The 17,214-nt window shown below is 34.5% G+C and overlaps 1 protein-coding gene across 5 annotated transcripts; it reads right to left on the minus strand.

Moving 5' to 3' along the window:
* Positions 1-169: 169 nt before the first annotated feature.
* LOC104602500 (putative protein phosphatase 2C 73) lies at positions 170-2,835 on the minus strand. 5 transcript variants are annotated; one of them, XM_088898718.1, is made up of 6 exons: positions 2,543-2,824; positions 2,219-2,414; positions 1,517-1,867; positions 1,241-1,358; positions 892-1,115; positions 170-645 (listed from the first exon to the last, which is right to left on the minus strand). In XM_088898718.1, exons 2-6 carry the CDS (start codon positions 2,405-2,407, stop codon positions 205-207), a joined length of 1,323 nt encoding a protein of 440 aa, XP_088754844.1. In that variant the 5' UTR covers positions 2,408-2,414; positions 2,543-2,824; the 3' UTR covers positions 170-204. The 5 variants fall into 5 exon arrangements, with proteins under 5 accessions (XP_088754844.1, XP_088754843.1, XP_088754842.1 ...); XM_088898717.1 differs by having other exon boundaries at positions 2,504-2,824; XM_088898716.1 differs by having other exon boundaries at positions 1,517-1,859; positions 2,214-2,835.
* Positions 2,836-17,214: the final 14,379 nt, after the last annotated feature.

Genomic DNA, 17,214 nt, shown 5'->3' on the forward strand with positions numbered 1-17,214 from the left:
CATAGATTTTTCTTTGAACGTTTAAAGGCAATCAGGAGTCAGGATTTCCTAATACTTAATTTCGATGAATTATCATCGGATAGTATACCACTTGCCGAAGTATAGGAGACCCAAAGTGCATGGTTCTAAGATGGGCACAGCGCGATTGAAAAGATGAGGGACGGTTAATTTCCTGGCAATTAAAGACTTTGAATAACTCAAAATTCAAATAGCTTGTCCATTCTGATCACGAGAGGTTTTTTTCCCACTCTTTACACTTGAAAATCGAGGAAGCTTCACTATACTATTCACTCTACTGACACCTTTAAGAGCATTCCACTCCTCCTCTGACGATGCTTCTGCAGTCGTTTGGGGTTTTGTCTTTGTAGTCTCATGGCCTGCATGTCTTGCTGGAGCAGCTTTCAATTTCTTTTGACTCACAATGTCTGTTCTCCTTAGTGTCATTTTTGGCCAGGAATTCCTGACGACAGAAGACGACGATTTGAAGAAGAGGCAAATGGCTGCACAATCATCAGCCTTTGCTGTAGGGTGTTGGAATTTCCAGGCTCGACTAGCTCGACGCACCAGCAACTTAGCTGCCATGGATCTCTTCCCAGCGGATGCAACTATCTTTATCACCTCCTTATTTGACAAAACATCCCATACCTGAACAAACCCACAACATGCATATACACATAAATTATTAAAACATCTGGCCTTCACGTACGCTGGATTATAGATGATGGTCAAATGGGGAGGTTAGGTTTCAATATCTATCTATCTATCTAATCCAGTGAAAAAGAAACTATGAATATACAATTTGAGTTGAACTAATGAGAGCCTGATTTGGACATGAAGCACATCGATCGAGAAGATATAAAGATTATGAATTTATGTTCTCTTCGATCTTACCCCATCTGTTGCTAAGACAACAAATTCATCCTCCTCGGCGAGCTCTCTATAAGAAACTTTTGGGGTAGAACTGAGGCCAAAATTTTTCAGGCAGAAATCGCCGAAAGCTCTTGACATGGCAAGGCCAGGACAATCTTCGTCCGCCATCCACAATCTATACACATCGGGCTCCTCCTCCCTAGCGAAAACTCTTCCATTATAGCTCCTAATCCTTTCAGCTTCACCTAAAAGGGTGAACGTGAATTGAACATGCAAAAGAAAAGACATTGATGATTAACACCAATTGCTCCGTTCTTTCTTCAAAGATATGGACATAGGACATAAAAGAGAAATTAATTAAACCACCCACCAGGAAGATTTGGTTTTAGATCAACTGTAAGTTGGACGGGGACGAGTTGATTTTTCTGGTTTCTAGTGCACAGAACTGCACGCGAATCCCCCAAATTCGCGATTATTAAGTGCTCTCCCTGCAGCAGCGATAAAAAGAAGAAGATTACCTCCTTTAATTTGTTGTCTAATTAATAATCTTAAAAATAAAAACCAGTCAGGCAGTCATCAGTCATCATCTGTTGAGTGGATTTCATTAAATGTCATGCATATGGCGTAATGTTATCTACGTCTATACCTTCTTAAGAACGGTTACAGCTGTGCTGCCACTACAAAAGGAATCGACGGTGGAATCCAGGTAGAGTTCTCTATCCATCTCCTTAAAAGCCTTAACAAAACACTTCTTCCATAAACTGAACGATGAAAAGCTGTTTTGGGTATTAGCCTCATTATGACTACTATCAACATGATCGGCGTCCTCGTCCTCGTCGGAAGAAGAAGAATAATAGTCAACCATTTCGGGTTCTTTCAATAAGTAAGATAGTTTTGATGGCAGAGCATCCCGAACGTGGCATGAGACCTTGTGACCAAGGGGACCATGACCATCGAACACACCGCAGAAAATCTCATCTTTTTCACCGCTGAAATCCTACAAAAAAATTATGTCAAAGAAAGACAATAATAAAGCTCTAATGAGAACAAAACAGAAAAACATTTAATTCATGAACTACTGCTAATTGGGAAGAGAGAGAGAGAGAGAGAGAGAGAGAGATGGAACTTCAAACAATAACAACAACAGCGACCAGAAGGAATGATGCTTTAACGGATAACGATCACGATTTCGAAAAAACAGATGGATTCCAGAAATAGAATGCAGAAAACATTTCGGATGCTTCAAACAAAGCAAAGAATAAATGAATTCCTTTTATACAAGATGAAAGCAAAATTAATAATAAAACTACATTCTGATCTTTTTTTTTTTCTCTCATAATTACCTTACCTCCCATATGGTCATAGAGTCTTGATTAATCCCTTTTTTCCCCTTCTGTGTGAACATGGATGTATACTCGGAGAACCCTTTTAACCTAACAAGCTCTCCGAAGTCTCCCTCACGTGCATCATTCACCTCCTCTTCCTTGTCATATTCTTCTTCTTCCTCCTCCTCCACCACGTCTCCTTCAAATTCCATATTCGCACTGCAGCAACCTCCCATATTTGAATTTCCTCTTTATATATAAAACACCCACCAAATTTTCTCAAAAAAAAAAAAAAAAAAAAACCTAACCGGAATCAGAACAGAAATAATCAGAGTCCGGCGTCTTACAGAGCTATGATAAACGTAAAGGTGAAGGAAGAGTCTTCAAAGCTATGGTATACCAAATTTCATTATAATTCGGTTCTTTTTTTTTACATGTTTTATCTTTTTCTAATATTCAAGCAGAGCAGAACATGAAACGGTGTTCATAGTTCATGCCTTCTGCTAAACGAATAAAAAAAAAATACAATAGCTAAATAAATAAAAAGAATCAATGATGGCGTTGTCCTCGTCTGGGGTCTTGGTTTCTTCTATTGTTGGATGACGGGAGAAGAAACCAATTTTTTTATCTCAAAATATATAAAGTCAACAGATCGAGTTCCTTCGGGCTTGGGTGATGAATGGCTTAGGAAGAGGAAAACCTGTCAAAAGGAATTAAAACCACCTACCCATACGACGATAATTTCGTATATACTATTAGTGCTCCTACTACGCAATTCCTGTAATTTCGGATTAGTGTCACTTCGGTTACCAAACTTTCATAAATTCACATACTAGTCCTTGAATAATCGTTAAGTAAGATATAAATGGTTTTTGAATGATATTTAATTTTTTTATCCATCATTCATATATTAACAAAAAAAAATGAATAGTTTCAAATTTGAGTTTGGCTTAAGTCCAAAAACCCTTAATCAGGGCACCGTTTGCGCATTTGGCCACGCGTCCTCCGAATCATGTGAAGGGACATCTCTACTCCTTCTCGACGTTAGTGAAGTTAAGCAAAACGAGTCATTTTGCTCCTCACCTTTCTTCTCCTTTGAGTGTCGCAGAGACATCTCTCCCCCCATCTGCCTGGCGGCAACTTAACATCTATCACCATTGGCGAGAAACAACCATCACCGGCAGCAGGATATTCTTACACTTCATTCTATTCTTGGCAACAAGTAATTAATTTCGTTAGTCTCTTCAAATTCTAGTTTTTTATCTGCCCGATTGTTTATACATACTAATATCTCAAATTCTCAATTTAGCTTTATTTACTATGTGGTCAGAAATCGCGAAACAGCTCCCTGACCGAGCTGATCATGAAATTAAAATTTTCTGGAACACCCGCCTAAAGAAAAAGCTGATAAAGATGGGCATCGATCTGATCACCCACCAACCTCGGGCTACCAACTTCTTCATGGACCAACCCCATCTGTTACATCGGGCTACTACTCCACCCGAAGCTTATGAGTTGGGTAAGCTTCAGTGTTTTCAATGCCTCCTCCAGACAGCAGCTTTGTTGATGACAAACTCTTCCATCGGTTCCATGAACAACAGCCTAGCACTGAACTCAATCTTGAATGAAAATCCTATTTTAGGTTCATCGCAACTCAACGATCTCACCCAATTTTCTGTTGGAACTGCATCTCAAGCTTTACCTTCTTCAATCCTTTTCTCTCGTTTGCCTGCAGATATTCAGCTGCCATGTATTCATCCTCCCTCTCCTCTTTCATCACTCCCACCTGCTTCACCTGTTACCAACACTATAATTAGTAATCAGGGTGGCAGCTGTGGAATTACGTCTGGCTTTCAAGAAAGAGATATTTATGATTGGTTATTAAGTCGCCGCTGGGTGGATGGAGGGAGAGAGAGGATGAGGAGAGTTGTCTCGTCTGTGGCACTCGAGGGAGAGGAGAGCAAAAGAGCAAAACAAGTCTCGTTTTGTTTAATTTAACTAACGGCAAGTCTTGTTTTGCTTCAGCCCTTCACACGATTCGGAGGACGCATGAAGGGCATTCTCAAAATGCACGAACGGTGCCCTGACCAAGGGTGCCCGGAATGAAGCCAAACTCTTTAAATCCATACCTCTTTTATTCAAGAAAATTGGGGTCACTAAAATGCTTACTGAGACATCACCCCAACTTTCTTGAATAGAAGATAAAAGGATTTGGGACTGTTCAATGTTTGGATGATTAATAAAAAAAATTAGATGGTACTCAAATGAAATTAGTCTTTTCAAATGCCACTTAATGACATATTTTGAAAGTCAGTGTTGAATTATTGCATTTGAAAATTCAGAGACCAAAGTAATATTAGGCCCAAAATACAGGGTAATAATTGGAAATTTTTTCTAATATAAATTTGACATTTTTGCTTCTTTCTTGAAGCCCAACTCGGCAAATAAAGAGTAATAATCTTTGAGAGGTGTAATCTTGTTTCGTAGAATGTTAAAAAGGGTGGGATATATGTTCTTGGACCATGCGAAATAGTTTCATATAAGAAGGTATAGTTTGCTTGAGGTGGATGAAATTGGGATTTTCTTCTGGTGAAGAACGCAAGTAATAACATTGTCTACGTCACTCACTTCTCCCTCTCTTTTCTCTCTCCCTCTTCTTGCTCTTTTTCCCTCTCTTGCATTCTATTTTGTATTTATTTGCATCTCCTTTCTCCTTTCCCTTCGTAACCCTCTTCTTAGACCACATCTCTGTAACTCCCCCTCTCTCCTTCCATTTTGCACCCATGTAAAAACAGGGTCCACAGTACCTAGACGCTTAGCATATGAATTATAACTACAGAAGTAAAGTTAAGATTTTAATTTCATTTTATAAGTATTTCAAAAAAAAAATCCTGTAGGCTTATTAAAATTTCTACCTATACCCCCCAATTAGTTCTTTTTTTCGAATGTGTCAAGCAATTTGAATGTTTTTTGTTTTCCACATTTAATTATGATACCAGAAATACATACTATCAGAATAATTTATAGCCAAATAAATCAACCAGTATGATAACCAACAGGTGGTTTTTATCAAAATTCACTTTGATAAAAGTGATAACTAATCAGGTGTTTTAATCAAAATTCACGTTGACAAAAGTGATAACCAATTAAGTGTTTTTATCAGAAATTCACTTTGCAGCAGCAGGGGGGTGACAGGTCAAAACTCTGGCATCGTATTCATCCAGCAACATGGTTTCATAGATTAACCCATAAAAACAACTGTCATACTAAAAAGAACTCCTTTTTTATAATTTTCTTAAGGTCATCTTGAGAAGGATACAAATACAACGTTTAGAAATAAAAAACAAAAGGTCAGGACAATTTACAAAGAGCATACATACAAATACAAGATTTATACAGTGCAAATACAAGATTTTAAAATACCCATACAAGGTTTTGCATTGTACATACTTGTATTTATACTCCCAAACCGAGTCTTAATATTAAATAACGAAACCATTTAAAGCCATTCATATTGCCGAACACCCTTTATAGGTCCTATCTCTAGAACTAGTAGTTCATACCCTCATCAAATTCCAATAAACCTAGAACTAGTGCATACAAATAAGACCCCTGTACCACATTTTGTTTTAACCTGACCCAAACTCGAGCCATCGACAGCTCTAGAACTGGTTTTATGCATGGAACATAATTTTACTTCACTCAAATAACAAATAATATTTAATTGTTCGACTTAATACCTGAACTGTCTATATTTTAATTTCATCAGATACGATTCAAGGAAAAAAACATTGAAACATCAATTGTTTGTTAATTTCGCCGATAATGCTTCAAATATGATATGGGATATAAAGGCTAAAGTACCACCAAACACCTTAGAGTTTAGTATGTCACCCATGGCATGATATGATAAAGGTCTCGTTCGCTTTTTGGTAAGTTATTTATTCGGGTAAATACACTTATCTAGGTAAGTGTTTCTCGAGAAAGACTTATTCGGGTAAGTGCATTTATCCATGTTCTTTTATTTCTCATGTAAATAAGGCAATGACCATTTTAGTCATAAAATTCAATTATTAAAAGGGATATTATTGTCCCATTCAAATGTTGGCAATTTTCTTCCAAGTGGGAAAGTCATTTATCCACCTAGGAGAAGGGTAAGTGATACCCAGGAAAATAAACTTTCAATTCCCTGGTCCCCACATAAATTTGAAAAAAGAAAAATGAGTTTCTTGGTCAATTGGAATCAAAATCCCATTGACCAACTTTACCCCCTCTCAAAATCCAAAAAAAAGAACGCCCCCCAAGAAGTAGGGAAATCCATGGGTTTGCATATTTCAAAGATTTTCTTTAATTTGGAGTTACTCTTAAAGGCTCAGTTTGGAAATTAAGAGTGCAAATACAAATATGTACAATATAAATACATACAAAATAATACAAAAATATAAGATTTTACACTACATATCTGTGTTTCTAAACCTTTTATTTGTGTTGTACATGTATTTGGTGGTATTTCTAAACATTTTTACTTATGCTGTACATAAATTTTTTTTATTTGTTCCAAGTGTAGCATATTTGTATTTCTAAGCCTTGTACTCTTTTATATTATTTTATATGTATTTATACTGTATAAATTTACATTTGTACTCCTTCCAAGCTAAGCCTAATAGACAAAGAAACCTCCTTATTTTGTCAACAAGAAATAGTATATATATATATATACACGAATGGCCTCAAGAATACTTCTGAATTTTTTTAGGATAAAGTTTACCCTTCTATATTTAAATTTATTGATAAAAAATGAGGGCAAATAGGGTAATCAGTTATTGATATTAAATGAGTTGAAAAGAGGTAATTTTAAGATATTCAAGCATTCAATTCCCTCTCATTAAATCCAACATTTAAATTATTAACTTGCATTAATGTTCATTAAATCATATATTTAAGTCATTCTTGTTTCTTTTCATCATTAAGGTGGCATTTGATAAATTTGAAAATTCAGATCTGAAAAGTTAAAAAGATATTAAAAGTGTCTGAAATCTTAAAAGAGGCATAGTTGCTTTTCTACTTTTTAGAGGATCCAAATCCATAAGTTTGTTTGTGGTGGATGGACTCTTTACCATATGAAATTTACTGATTTTACTATTTTACCCCTAAAACATATTATTTGGAAATGTTGAGTTCAATTTACATTATTTCATAAAAAATCATTTTCAACCTCAAAATAATATTGAAATAATACAAATCATGGATTTTAAAACTGAACCGGTCAGGGGTCCAGTTACCGGGTCGAACGGTCTGACCATTAAAACCGAATAGTTGGCACGTTTTGACAAAAAAATAAAAATAAAAAATAAAAAATGGTCAAAACTGTTCGAACGATTCAGATGGTTTGAACGGTTAACCGCTCGGGTTAGCAGTTTGCTAACCAAAATCAACGGTTTTTTAAGAAAATCCAGTTTTGAAGAAAACTAAAACTGGTCACCAAACCGGTTCCCGGTTTTTCCAGTCCAACCGTCTGATCCAGTCCAATTTTGAAAACCATGATACAAATAAAAAATAAAAAATATTAATTATTAATTAATAAATGAAATGATTAAACTTAAAAAATAATTAATAACTAAAAATATTTAAATAATTAATAATTTACACATAAAAATTTAAATAATTTTTAAAAATTAATTAAATAATTAAAAATTATTAGTTAATACAAATAATTAATAAATAACACAAGTAAATTTAATAATAAATAATTAATGTTTAATAAAAAATAATTAAATAATTAAATAATTAATAAAAATTGTAGTGCAAGACAGGGAAAAAGAGAGAGGTGGCGGTGGTGGAAAGACAAGGGAGGAGAGAGAGAGCGAGAGAGAGAAGACAAGGGAAGGGAGAGTCACCGCTGCAACTTGTAGCGGCGGTGGCGGTGGTGGGAAGACAAGGGAGGGAGGGAGAGAGAGCGAGAGTGGGAAGATAGGGGGAGAGAGAGAGAGAGAGCTGCCACTGCAACTTGCAGCAGTGATGGCAAGAAGATAGGACGCAGAGAGAGAGAGAACCACCATGGCGGTGTTGGGAAGATAGGGCGAAGAGAGAAAGATCAAGAGAGCGAGAGAACCACCGCAGCGATGGCGGGAAGACAAGGCGAAGAGAGAGAGAGAGAGAGGGAGAGAGAGAGAGAGAGAACCACTATGGTGGTGGCAGAAGACAAGGCGGAGAGAGAACGAGAGCGAGAGAGAAGAACCACTACCGCTACAAGTGGTGGTGGCGGCCAGTGGTGGAAGACAGGGCGGAGAGAGAGAGAGAGAGAGAGTTGCGGTGGTGGAAGACAGGACGAAGAGAGAGTGTGAACGAGAGAGAACCACCGCCGTTGGAGAGAGAAACAGATAGAGTGCAACGGCAGTGGAGTTTCGTTAGTTCATAGTGAAGAGTTAACAGTGAGGGTTCGATTGGATTTAATGAAGGACAAAAATATGTAATATTTAAATTTTTTAAGGGTATTTATGTCTTTTATGCACCTCTGGATTAGGTCTGAACACCAACTTCTCCACCCCTAAGAAATTAAGATTTGAAATCCAATTTCAGATCTGTAATAAGAGGTAATAACAAACAAAGCAAGGTGTTTGAAAAGCAAACTTTTCAGATTCAGACAACCAAAAAGTGCAATCAAATGCCACCTAAGTTCAATTAATTAAATCCATACCAAATAAATTAATAATTACAATAACATAAAAGCTTATACTTTTAAAATCTACCTAGAAAAAATAATGTTTTCATCTAGGTGGTGGTAAGAAGTTAAACCATTTTTGGTCAAATGGGTCAATCCATGTTTCCATGATTAAATAATAAAATTCAAAATTAGATAAAATAAAAAATTAGAAATTAAAAAAATGGGGACATTTTTAACATACATAATAAACAATAATAGGTATGATAATTAAGAAATGTTTTTATTAATGATGGAAATGAAATGTAAAATTTAAAAATTAAAACCAATTAGAAATAAAAATATTATCCTATTGTCTCCCATTAAATCCTATATTTAAGATATATTTTTCTCATCATTAAATTCTTGTAATTAAATCCATAATATTAATTTTAATAGTATAAAAATAAATATTTTGAAAACAAAAGCATTTCTTCCCTTCCAGTAATGGGTAAGCAATTCAACCATTTGGGGTCAAATGAATTAATAAATAATGTCATAATTAAATAATAAAATATTAAAATAAATAAGTATGAAATGTAAGAAGTATTTTTATTAATGATGAATATGGAATGACAAATTTAAAATCTACCTAGAAATGAAATGATGACATAGTCAAATAATAAAATGTTTAAAAATAGAAAATACAAAGAACTGCAAAAATAAAAAATAGGGAAAATTTTGGGTGTATATCTAATGTTATATATTTATAAAAAATAAAATATTAGGTACATTTCTAATATTATGCATTCATTATATTGAACAAAAATATGTATTATACATATGAAATAATTTTATCAATTATGGAAATCTAATACAGAATTTAATGTCTACCTAAAAATCAAACTATTTTTCTTTTTAGGTGGTGGTTAGTGGTTTGGGTCAAATGATATTATAGACAAATAAAAATTAAGTGTAATAAGTAAAAATTATTTCTATAATGTACATGATCAAATATATAGTTTAAAGGGAAAATTATAGTCAAAGCCAGTTGTGTTGTAGGATGACCTAAAAATCAACAAAACTCTGGCAAGCGGCTCTACATTTTAAATTATAAAAACCTCCCACCATGTCATCGAAGGCTTATGTGATTGTTGCCAACATGGGACTCTTAATCCATGTTGGAAACAACAAAAAGCCTATACCAAAAGGAGGTTTCAGTTTTTCTCATGCTCCATCTATCTCTCAATCTCTTTCCTTTCTCTCTCACTCTCACAGTCATGTCTCGATTTGCCGCTCCCTTTGTCTCTCCCACTCTCTCAGCTTTGGTTTGTAGCCAAATCAAAAATTTTGTTCTCTCTCTCTCTCTCTCTCTCTCTCTCTCTCTTTCTCATTCTTCTCCCTCAGTCTTCCTCTCGATCAATATCTCCTTCTCCCCCAATTCTCCCTCAATCTTTCTCCCGCTCCCTCTCTCATTCTTTTCTTTTTGTTTTTCATATAAACTTATATAATATTAATAAGACCGTATAAAAGAACTAAAGGGACCAACCACTTGTACAATCAATTTATAAATTTCTATTAAGTTGGTGTAAATTTCATTGCCAATAGTTTCTTGTGAATTTTTATCAAATTGTTGTAATTATACCATTTTGATAAAAATTGGTATTAATCATCCTTTTTTTTCTTACACACTTATACCACTTGTACAATCAAGCTATTTTCTTACCTTGATGGTGGGTCAATGGTCCAACTTTTCAAAGAAACCCATGATGTCATAATTGAATAATAAATATTTAAAAAAAGATAGAGCATCAAAAATGAAAATGTACAGAATTTTGTCAAAAATATTTGAGAGCATTTTTAATATTATATATTCATCATATTAAATAAAAATAATTGTTAAAATAAAAGTTATTCTTATTTATAGAAATTGAATACGAAATTTAATAATAAACAATAATCATATTGTTACCTTTGTTAATTTTCAATTTTTATCTTAACTATGATATATCTAAATTTAATTAATTAATATGAAGAAACAACTTTCACGTGCAACGCATGTGCTTAATTACTATTATATATATATATATATATTTATTTATTTATTTATTTTATTTATATATAGGGGTGAGCACAATTCGGTTAAAACCGAAAAACCGAACCAAAATTTCGATTTCGGTTTATTCGGTTGTTTGGTCGGGTTTGGTTTTTTTATTCGGTTTTTATATTTTCCGGTTTTCGGTTTTGGTTAGCATGTTTACCAAATCGGTTACCCAAATTAATTTTATAATTATATATTACTAATATTATTTATACTTATAAGACAAGAGCAAGACCCGAGATGTATCACATATTTGGTTAATTGGCTATATCCAAATTTCCTTATTAAGGCTTAACGTAAAAGACTTAAAGACTAAAACTAGAAGTTTAAAAGTTTCTACTTTCTAAAGTAAAATCTAAAGTTCTAAACAATCATAAATGATTTCCTATTAGTCACGAAAATAGTGGACTGGAAAAGTGGAAAACAAAACGCTAAAACAGGAAAGACTTGAGAGTCTCAACTTCCTTCGACTCTTCTTCTTCTACCTTCCACAACACTAGAGTCGGCTTATAGAGTACAGACTACAGAGACTCGACTCCAGACTCCATAGCAGTCTAGCAGAGACCATAGTAAACTGTAGACACTACACAGGTACAAAACAAAAGACCAGATCAGAGATCACCATTCACCAGTTCGGTTCTTCTTTTTCACCGGCTCTGGCGAGCGCCAGGTAACTCCGAAACTAACTTCTTCTGCTTCTTCTTCTTCTTCTCCAAAAGTCCAGAGATGAGAGACCAGAGTCCCAATCCCAGCCTTCTTCGAGTCTCGACTTCTTCTTCTTCTTCTCCAAAAGTCCAGAGATGAGAGACCAGAGTCCCAATCCCAGCCTTCTTCGAATCTCGACTTCTTCTTCTTCTTCTTCTCTGTTTTTGATAGAACACAGTCACAGACTGACTGAGAGTCTGAGAAGACATGAAGACTTGCTTGGTTTTAACCGAAATAACTGAAAAAATTTGGTTCAGTTTATTCGATTTTCAAACATTTCAGTTTCGGTTCGGTTTGTTCTATAAGTAAATCGGTTTTCGAAATTTTGGTTTTTTTGGTTCAGTTTTGAACCTAAAAAACCGAATGCTCACCCCTATATATATATATATATATATATATATATATATAGGGGTGTGGAACTTTTCTTGACTAAAATGGTCATAGTGTATTTAGTCCATCCCTAATTAAAATGGCCATAGTGTACGAATGAGGGTTGAAAATGTAATTTCAATTAATGGTTTTCATCTCATTTAATGCCCTCTCATTAAGTCATTTTTCACTAATAAATGCTACTAATTAGATTTATGCCAAATAATTTTAACAATACAAATCTATATATTTTAAAACATACTCAGAAACAAAACCATTCTTTATCCAAGTAAGCAATTCAACCATTAGTATCAAATTGGTCAAGGCAGGAAGTCATAGGCAAATAATAAAATTTTTAAATATAAATAAATATATATAATTATAAAAATATATAAAAAATTAGACACATTTATGATATTTTTATTAATCAAATTAAAAAAGTGTAATAAACAAGAATTATTTTTAATGATGATGAAAATGAAATACATAATCTAAAACTAACCAAAATGAAATTGTTTTCTAGTTTGGAAAAAATCAATAGTTCAACTAATGGGTCAAATGTGTCAACCTTTAATATCATAATTAAATAATAAAAACTAATAAAATATAAAAACATAAAATTAAAAAAAATACATAAATTATACAAAAAAACATTGGGCACATGTATAATATCATATATTTATCTTATTAAACAAAAATAAGTGTACATACCAGAATTATTTTTACACATATAGAAACAAAAATTATAGAAAATTTTGAACACATCTATAATTTTATATTTACACTACTATTAAAAATACAAATAAGATTGTGAAACTTTCTTTTCACTAATATACCCTTTTTTTTAATTTAATCCCTATCTAGTTGTGAGGTTTAAAATGTAATTTGAACTATTACTTTTCACCTTATTGAATTCACTCTCTTTAAATCTTACACTTTTTTGATAAATGAACAAAAAAATATGCACTAAGAAGATAAAATATTACAAAAACAAGAATCTAGCCAAGGAGACAGACCGATCAATGATCCCAAAACTTTGTTAAACCCATAAGTTTAACAATTGTACTCTATGAAGCCCATACTGATTGAGTGTTAAACTGACATCCTTTTGATCTAGAGTACAGACCACCTCTTAGGTAAGGACAAGTTATACTTAAACCACCTTGCATAAGAACGAGGTGGATCGATTTGTTTTCAGGATACGATAAAGATCAATGCCCTATCAGGCTTATTATTAATTAAAGGCTGTGTTTTCTCTTATTTTTGTTCGAACCAAACACAGTATAAAGGTATTCTGCTCAACAAGTAAGAGTCTCAAATTTCAACCCAATCTGCTCAATTCATCAAATCTATCCATTTATTTACAGGTTGAGTTGAGTGTTTATGCATGTTGTTAATGGGTCATAAACCCAATTGATTTCATTTCAAATAGGTTTGAATTCTTCTCTAAGCCCATTCATTTAGTTTGATATTTTTACCCATCATGAACCACTGAAATATTGATATATTGATACATACTAAAACCAAGAAGAAGATTTATTGAGTGAGACTTAAACAATTTTCTAATCTCATTGTCAATCTCCCTTTTGTTTGGTGATCTGTCGGGATCTATTTCCATTTAACACCTTAAAATTGATAGTCAAAACATATGACTTAGCGTATTATACAAATATCAATAGGTAAGATGGATTCTATACGGATTTAAATTGGGTTTCATCCATTTGACTTCCATTTAGTTGGGTCGTTTATGGGTTAACGGTTTGAATAAACGGGTTGGGTCGTTTATGGGTTAAAGGTTTCAATAAGACAATATTTAACAACCCATAACACAGTTTATTTGCAGTACAACCTATATTTTGCATTCTTTTCGTAGATGAAATCTTCATCGTAGAAATAACTGATGAATCTAATGAATATGGTTGTGCTTACTGTGATCCAAGGGCTGTAGAGAGAGAGAGAAAGAGAGATTTTAAAGGTTAACCCATAATGCTGTCAATGGGTCGGATCTACCCTATAGACTGAAACCATCTGAATCATATTTACCGGTTCTGGTTATTATGATTCATTCCGATGAGCCAGTTTTAGTTTTATTTTATGTGTTCTAATTGATATCGGTTTGGGACCGGTTTTGATTATCCCGAACCAATTAGACCCGAACCGATTATATATACATGTTTTAGAGTTATAGGTATGACTAGAATTGTAATTTTACTTTTAACACCTAAAACCCTCAAGCCCAAACCCTTTTGTTTTGCTTTTGCCACTTGAGGCTGTAGCTTCTAAAGTTCTATTTGTCACTTTCTCTTTCTCTGAGAAAGTTTCTCATCACCGTCTTTGTGTCTCACCGATTCTCAGACCTCACCCATTCTCAGTCACTGCTGCCTTAGCTTCTAATCAGACTTTGACACTTCAAACTGGCACAACGGCACGGTGGCACTTGAAATTTACTTCAAACCTTCTGTAGACTGTAGTTCTGTTCTTTCTTAGCTCATCACTTTTTCTGTTAGAAAAAGGTGAAGTTTTGGTCCTTAGCTTCTAATTTTTGTTTCATTTTCTCTCGTTATTTTTATTTTTTGGTAAAGAATATATGGGTGTATTTTAATATTTAGAACTCGACATTTCAATATTTGATAAAGAATAATTTATTTACATAATAAATATACCAAATAGTGGTGGTGGGTAGTGGGATTGATGATGTTGTAGCCTGTAGATGGGTCAGGATAGTTTGAGGGGAGGAGACAGTGTTGTTTTGTTTATGGGTTTTGTGACGCCACTACTGTTGCAGTTTGACCATTGTAGTTTGATGACATGGATTCACTCATGAGGTGTGTTAGTCCCTCAATTATTAAAGAAAATGATGGTTTTTATAGTGATTCATTTGTTGATGCTAATGAAAGTAGGGGAAGTGAATACTTGTTTACATCTTTCGATAGATAGTATTAGTGTATGAGTGAATGCCCACTAATCAAATGCAACGCCAAAAGTCAGATTTGGATCAATATTAGGATGAACCACTCTTTCCTAGAAATCCAGATTTCAATATATTAAATTGGTGGAAAGTAAATTGTCCAAAGTATCCTGTACTTTCTAAGATGGCACATGATGTATTAATGATCCTAGTTTCAACTGTTGCATAAAAGCCGGCATTCTCTACAGGTGGTAGAGTTACTGACTCAAGACGTAGTTGCCTTCGTCTTGATATTATTCAATCCTTGATATGTGGACAAGATTGGTTGCCAGACTTAGATATTAATAAGTAAAGAAACATTGTTTATTTGACTTCAGATTTATTTGATGGATATACTAATTCCTTTCAATGTTTTTTTTTCTTGTATTAGAAAATACTACTCCAGAAAACAATACTTGATGGAGTTTAAGAGTTTTGATCATTATGAAATGATAAGAAAAATTAACACAAACTAAGTGTTTTTTTCTTTCATTATAATCATATGAATAAAAGTATATTTTGATTATTTTTTCTTGTAGGTAGGGGTGGAGCCAAGGGACCTAGGGGAGCGATGGCCCCCCCTATGGTTCAGAAAATTCCCACTGTAATGCAGCTTTTCATGTAAATTTGTCCCTCCCCCCACTCTCCATCTCAATGGTTGGCCCATCCATACTTCATTTATATTCCCCCCCCCCCCCCCCCCCCCTTATAACAACTTCCTAGCTCTACCTGTTAGGATTAAACTCTGAATTACCGATTAAGTAGTATGGCAAACAAGAAAATAATTGAGAAATATGTGAATTATAAAGCAAATAAGAAGAGCAAAAGAAAGGTAAAGATGGCACCAGATTTACGTGGTTCGGTCAAAGAGACCTACATCCATGGGAGAAGAAAGAAAACTTGTTTATTCATGTCCTTGATGAGAGAATTACAAACTGACCACCTTACTAGTGTCGAAATGCCTTTAACAAAGCCTTGAATCACTCAAAAGCATAGATGACTGCTTTGATCTGGTGTGAAAGAACCCTTAATGGCAGCAGTGAAGAAAGAAAAAAAAAAAAAAAGAAGCCGATCCCAAATAGAATAGGAGCAGATCTTGCTGGAAGATGGCGATGGAGTTCTCCTAATCTCTTTAGCTTTATAATGCTCTCTCTCCATGCACCTACTACCCCCAAGAGGCACCCTTTTTATAGAAGAAAATAAGGAACATGGTCCCTAAAATTCTGGCGAAAAAAATGGAGGGGCAGAAGTGGAGGAGTCAAAATAAATGCAGCAGTTTTGGTGGAGTAATTGTGACTGTTGAGTCACAGCAGTCATACCAAAAGACAATAGTTATTGTGGTTGTTGAATTCCTTAGCTACACCAAACGTCAACAATCCCCACCTTAGCGAGAATTCAAACAGTAAATCTTCCTCTCCGAATGCCCTAAGGGCATCAAGCATCAAATGAGACAAGACCCACCAAGTTGATGCAAGCATCAAACTTGGATGATGGTAATGGCTTTGTCAACATATCTGCAGGATTCTTAGCGGAAGCTATTTTGTTGACCAAAACACGACCATCCTCAATAATATCACGAACAAAGTGATAACGTACATCAATGTGCTTGGTCCTCTCATGAAACATCTGGTCATGAGTCAGATGTATGGCACTCTGACTGTCACAATAGATCACTGTAGCCTCCTGACTACCTGTGAGTTCACCAACCAGATTTCGCAACCATAAAGCTTCCTTAGCAGCATCAGCCACCGCCATATACTTAGCTTCAGAGGTACTACCCAAAGTGAAACAATAGCCAGTGAGAGATCTCCTCCGATCAAGATCTCCAGCATAATCAGAATCACAATAACCCACAAGCTTCTCTGTGGATCTTCCAAACTTAAGGTAGAAATCAGATGTACCTCTTAAATACCTAAGTATCTACTTCACTGCTTCTCAATGAGCCTTCCCTGGATAGGACATATAACGGCTCACAACACTGACTGCCTGAGCAATATCTGGATGCGAGCATACCATAGCATACATGATGCTACCAACAGCACTAGAGTAAGGCACACGAGCCATATATACCTTCTCCTCATTAGACTTCGGTGATTGTTTCGCCGACAATTTGAAGTGAGCTGCTAGAGGAGTGGAGACAGGTTTGGCATCTGACATGCCAAAACGATCAAGTACTTTCTCAATATAGTTCTACTGATTGAGAAACAGTTTCCCATTCTCATGATCACGAATAATCTCCATACCCAGAATTTTCTTC

The sequence above is a fragment of the Nelumbo nucifera genome, chromosome 2 (assembly GCF_055504915.1).
Source record: "Nelumbo nucifera cultivar China Antique chromosome 2, China Antique-T2T, whole genome shotgun sequence".
NCBI lineage: Eukaryota > Viridiplantae > Streptophyta > Magnoliopsida > Proteales > Nelumbonaceae > Nelumbo > Nelumbo nucifera.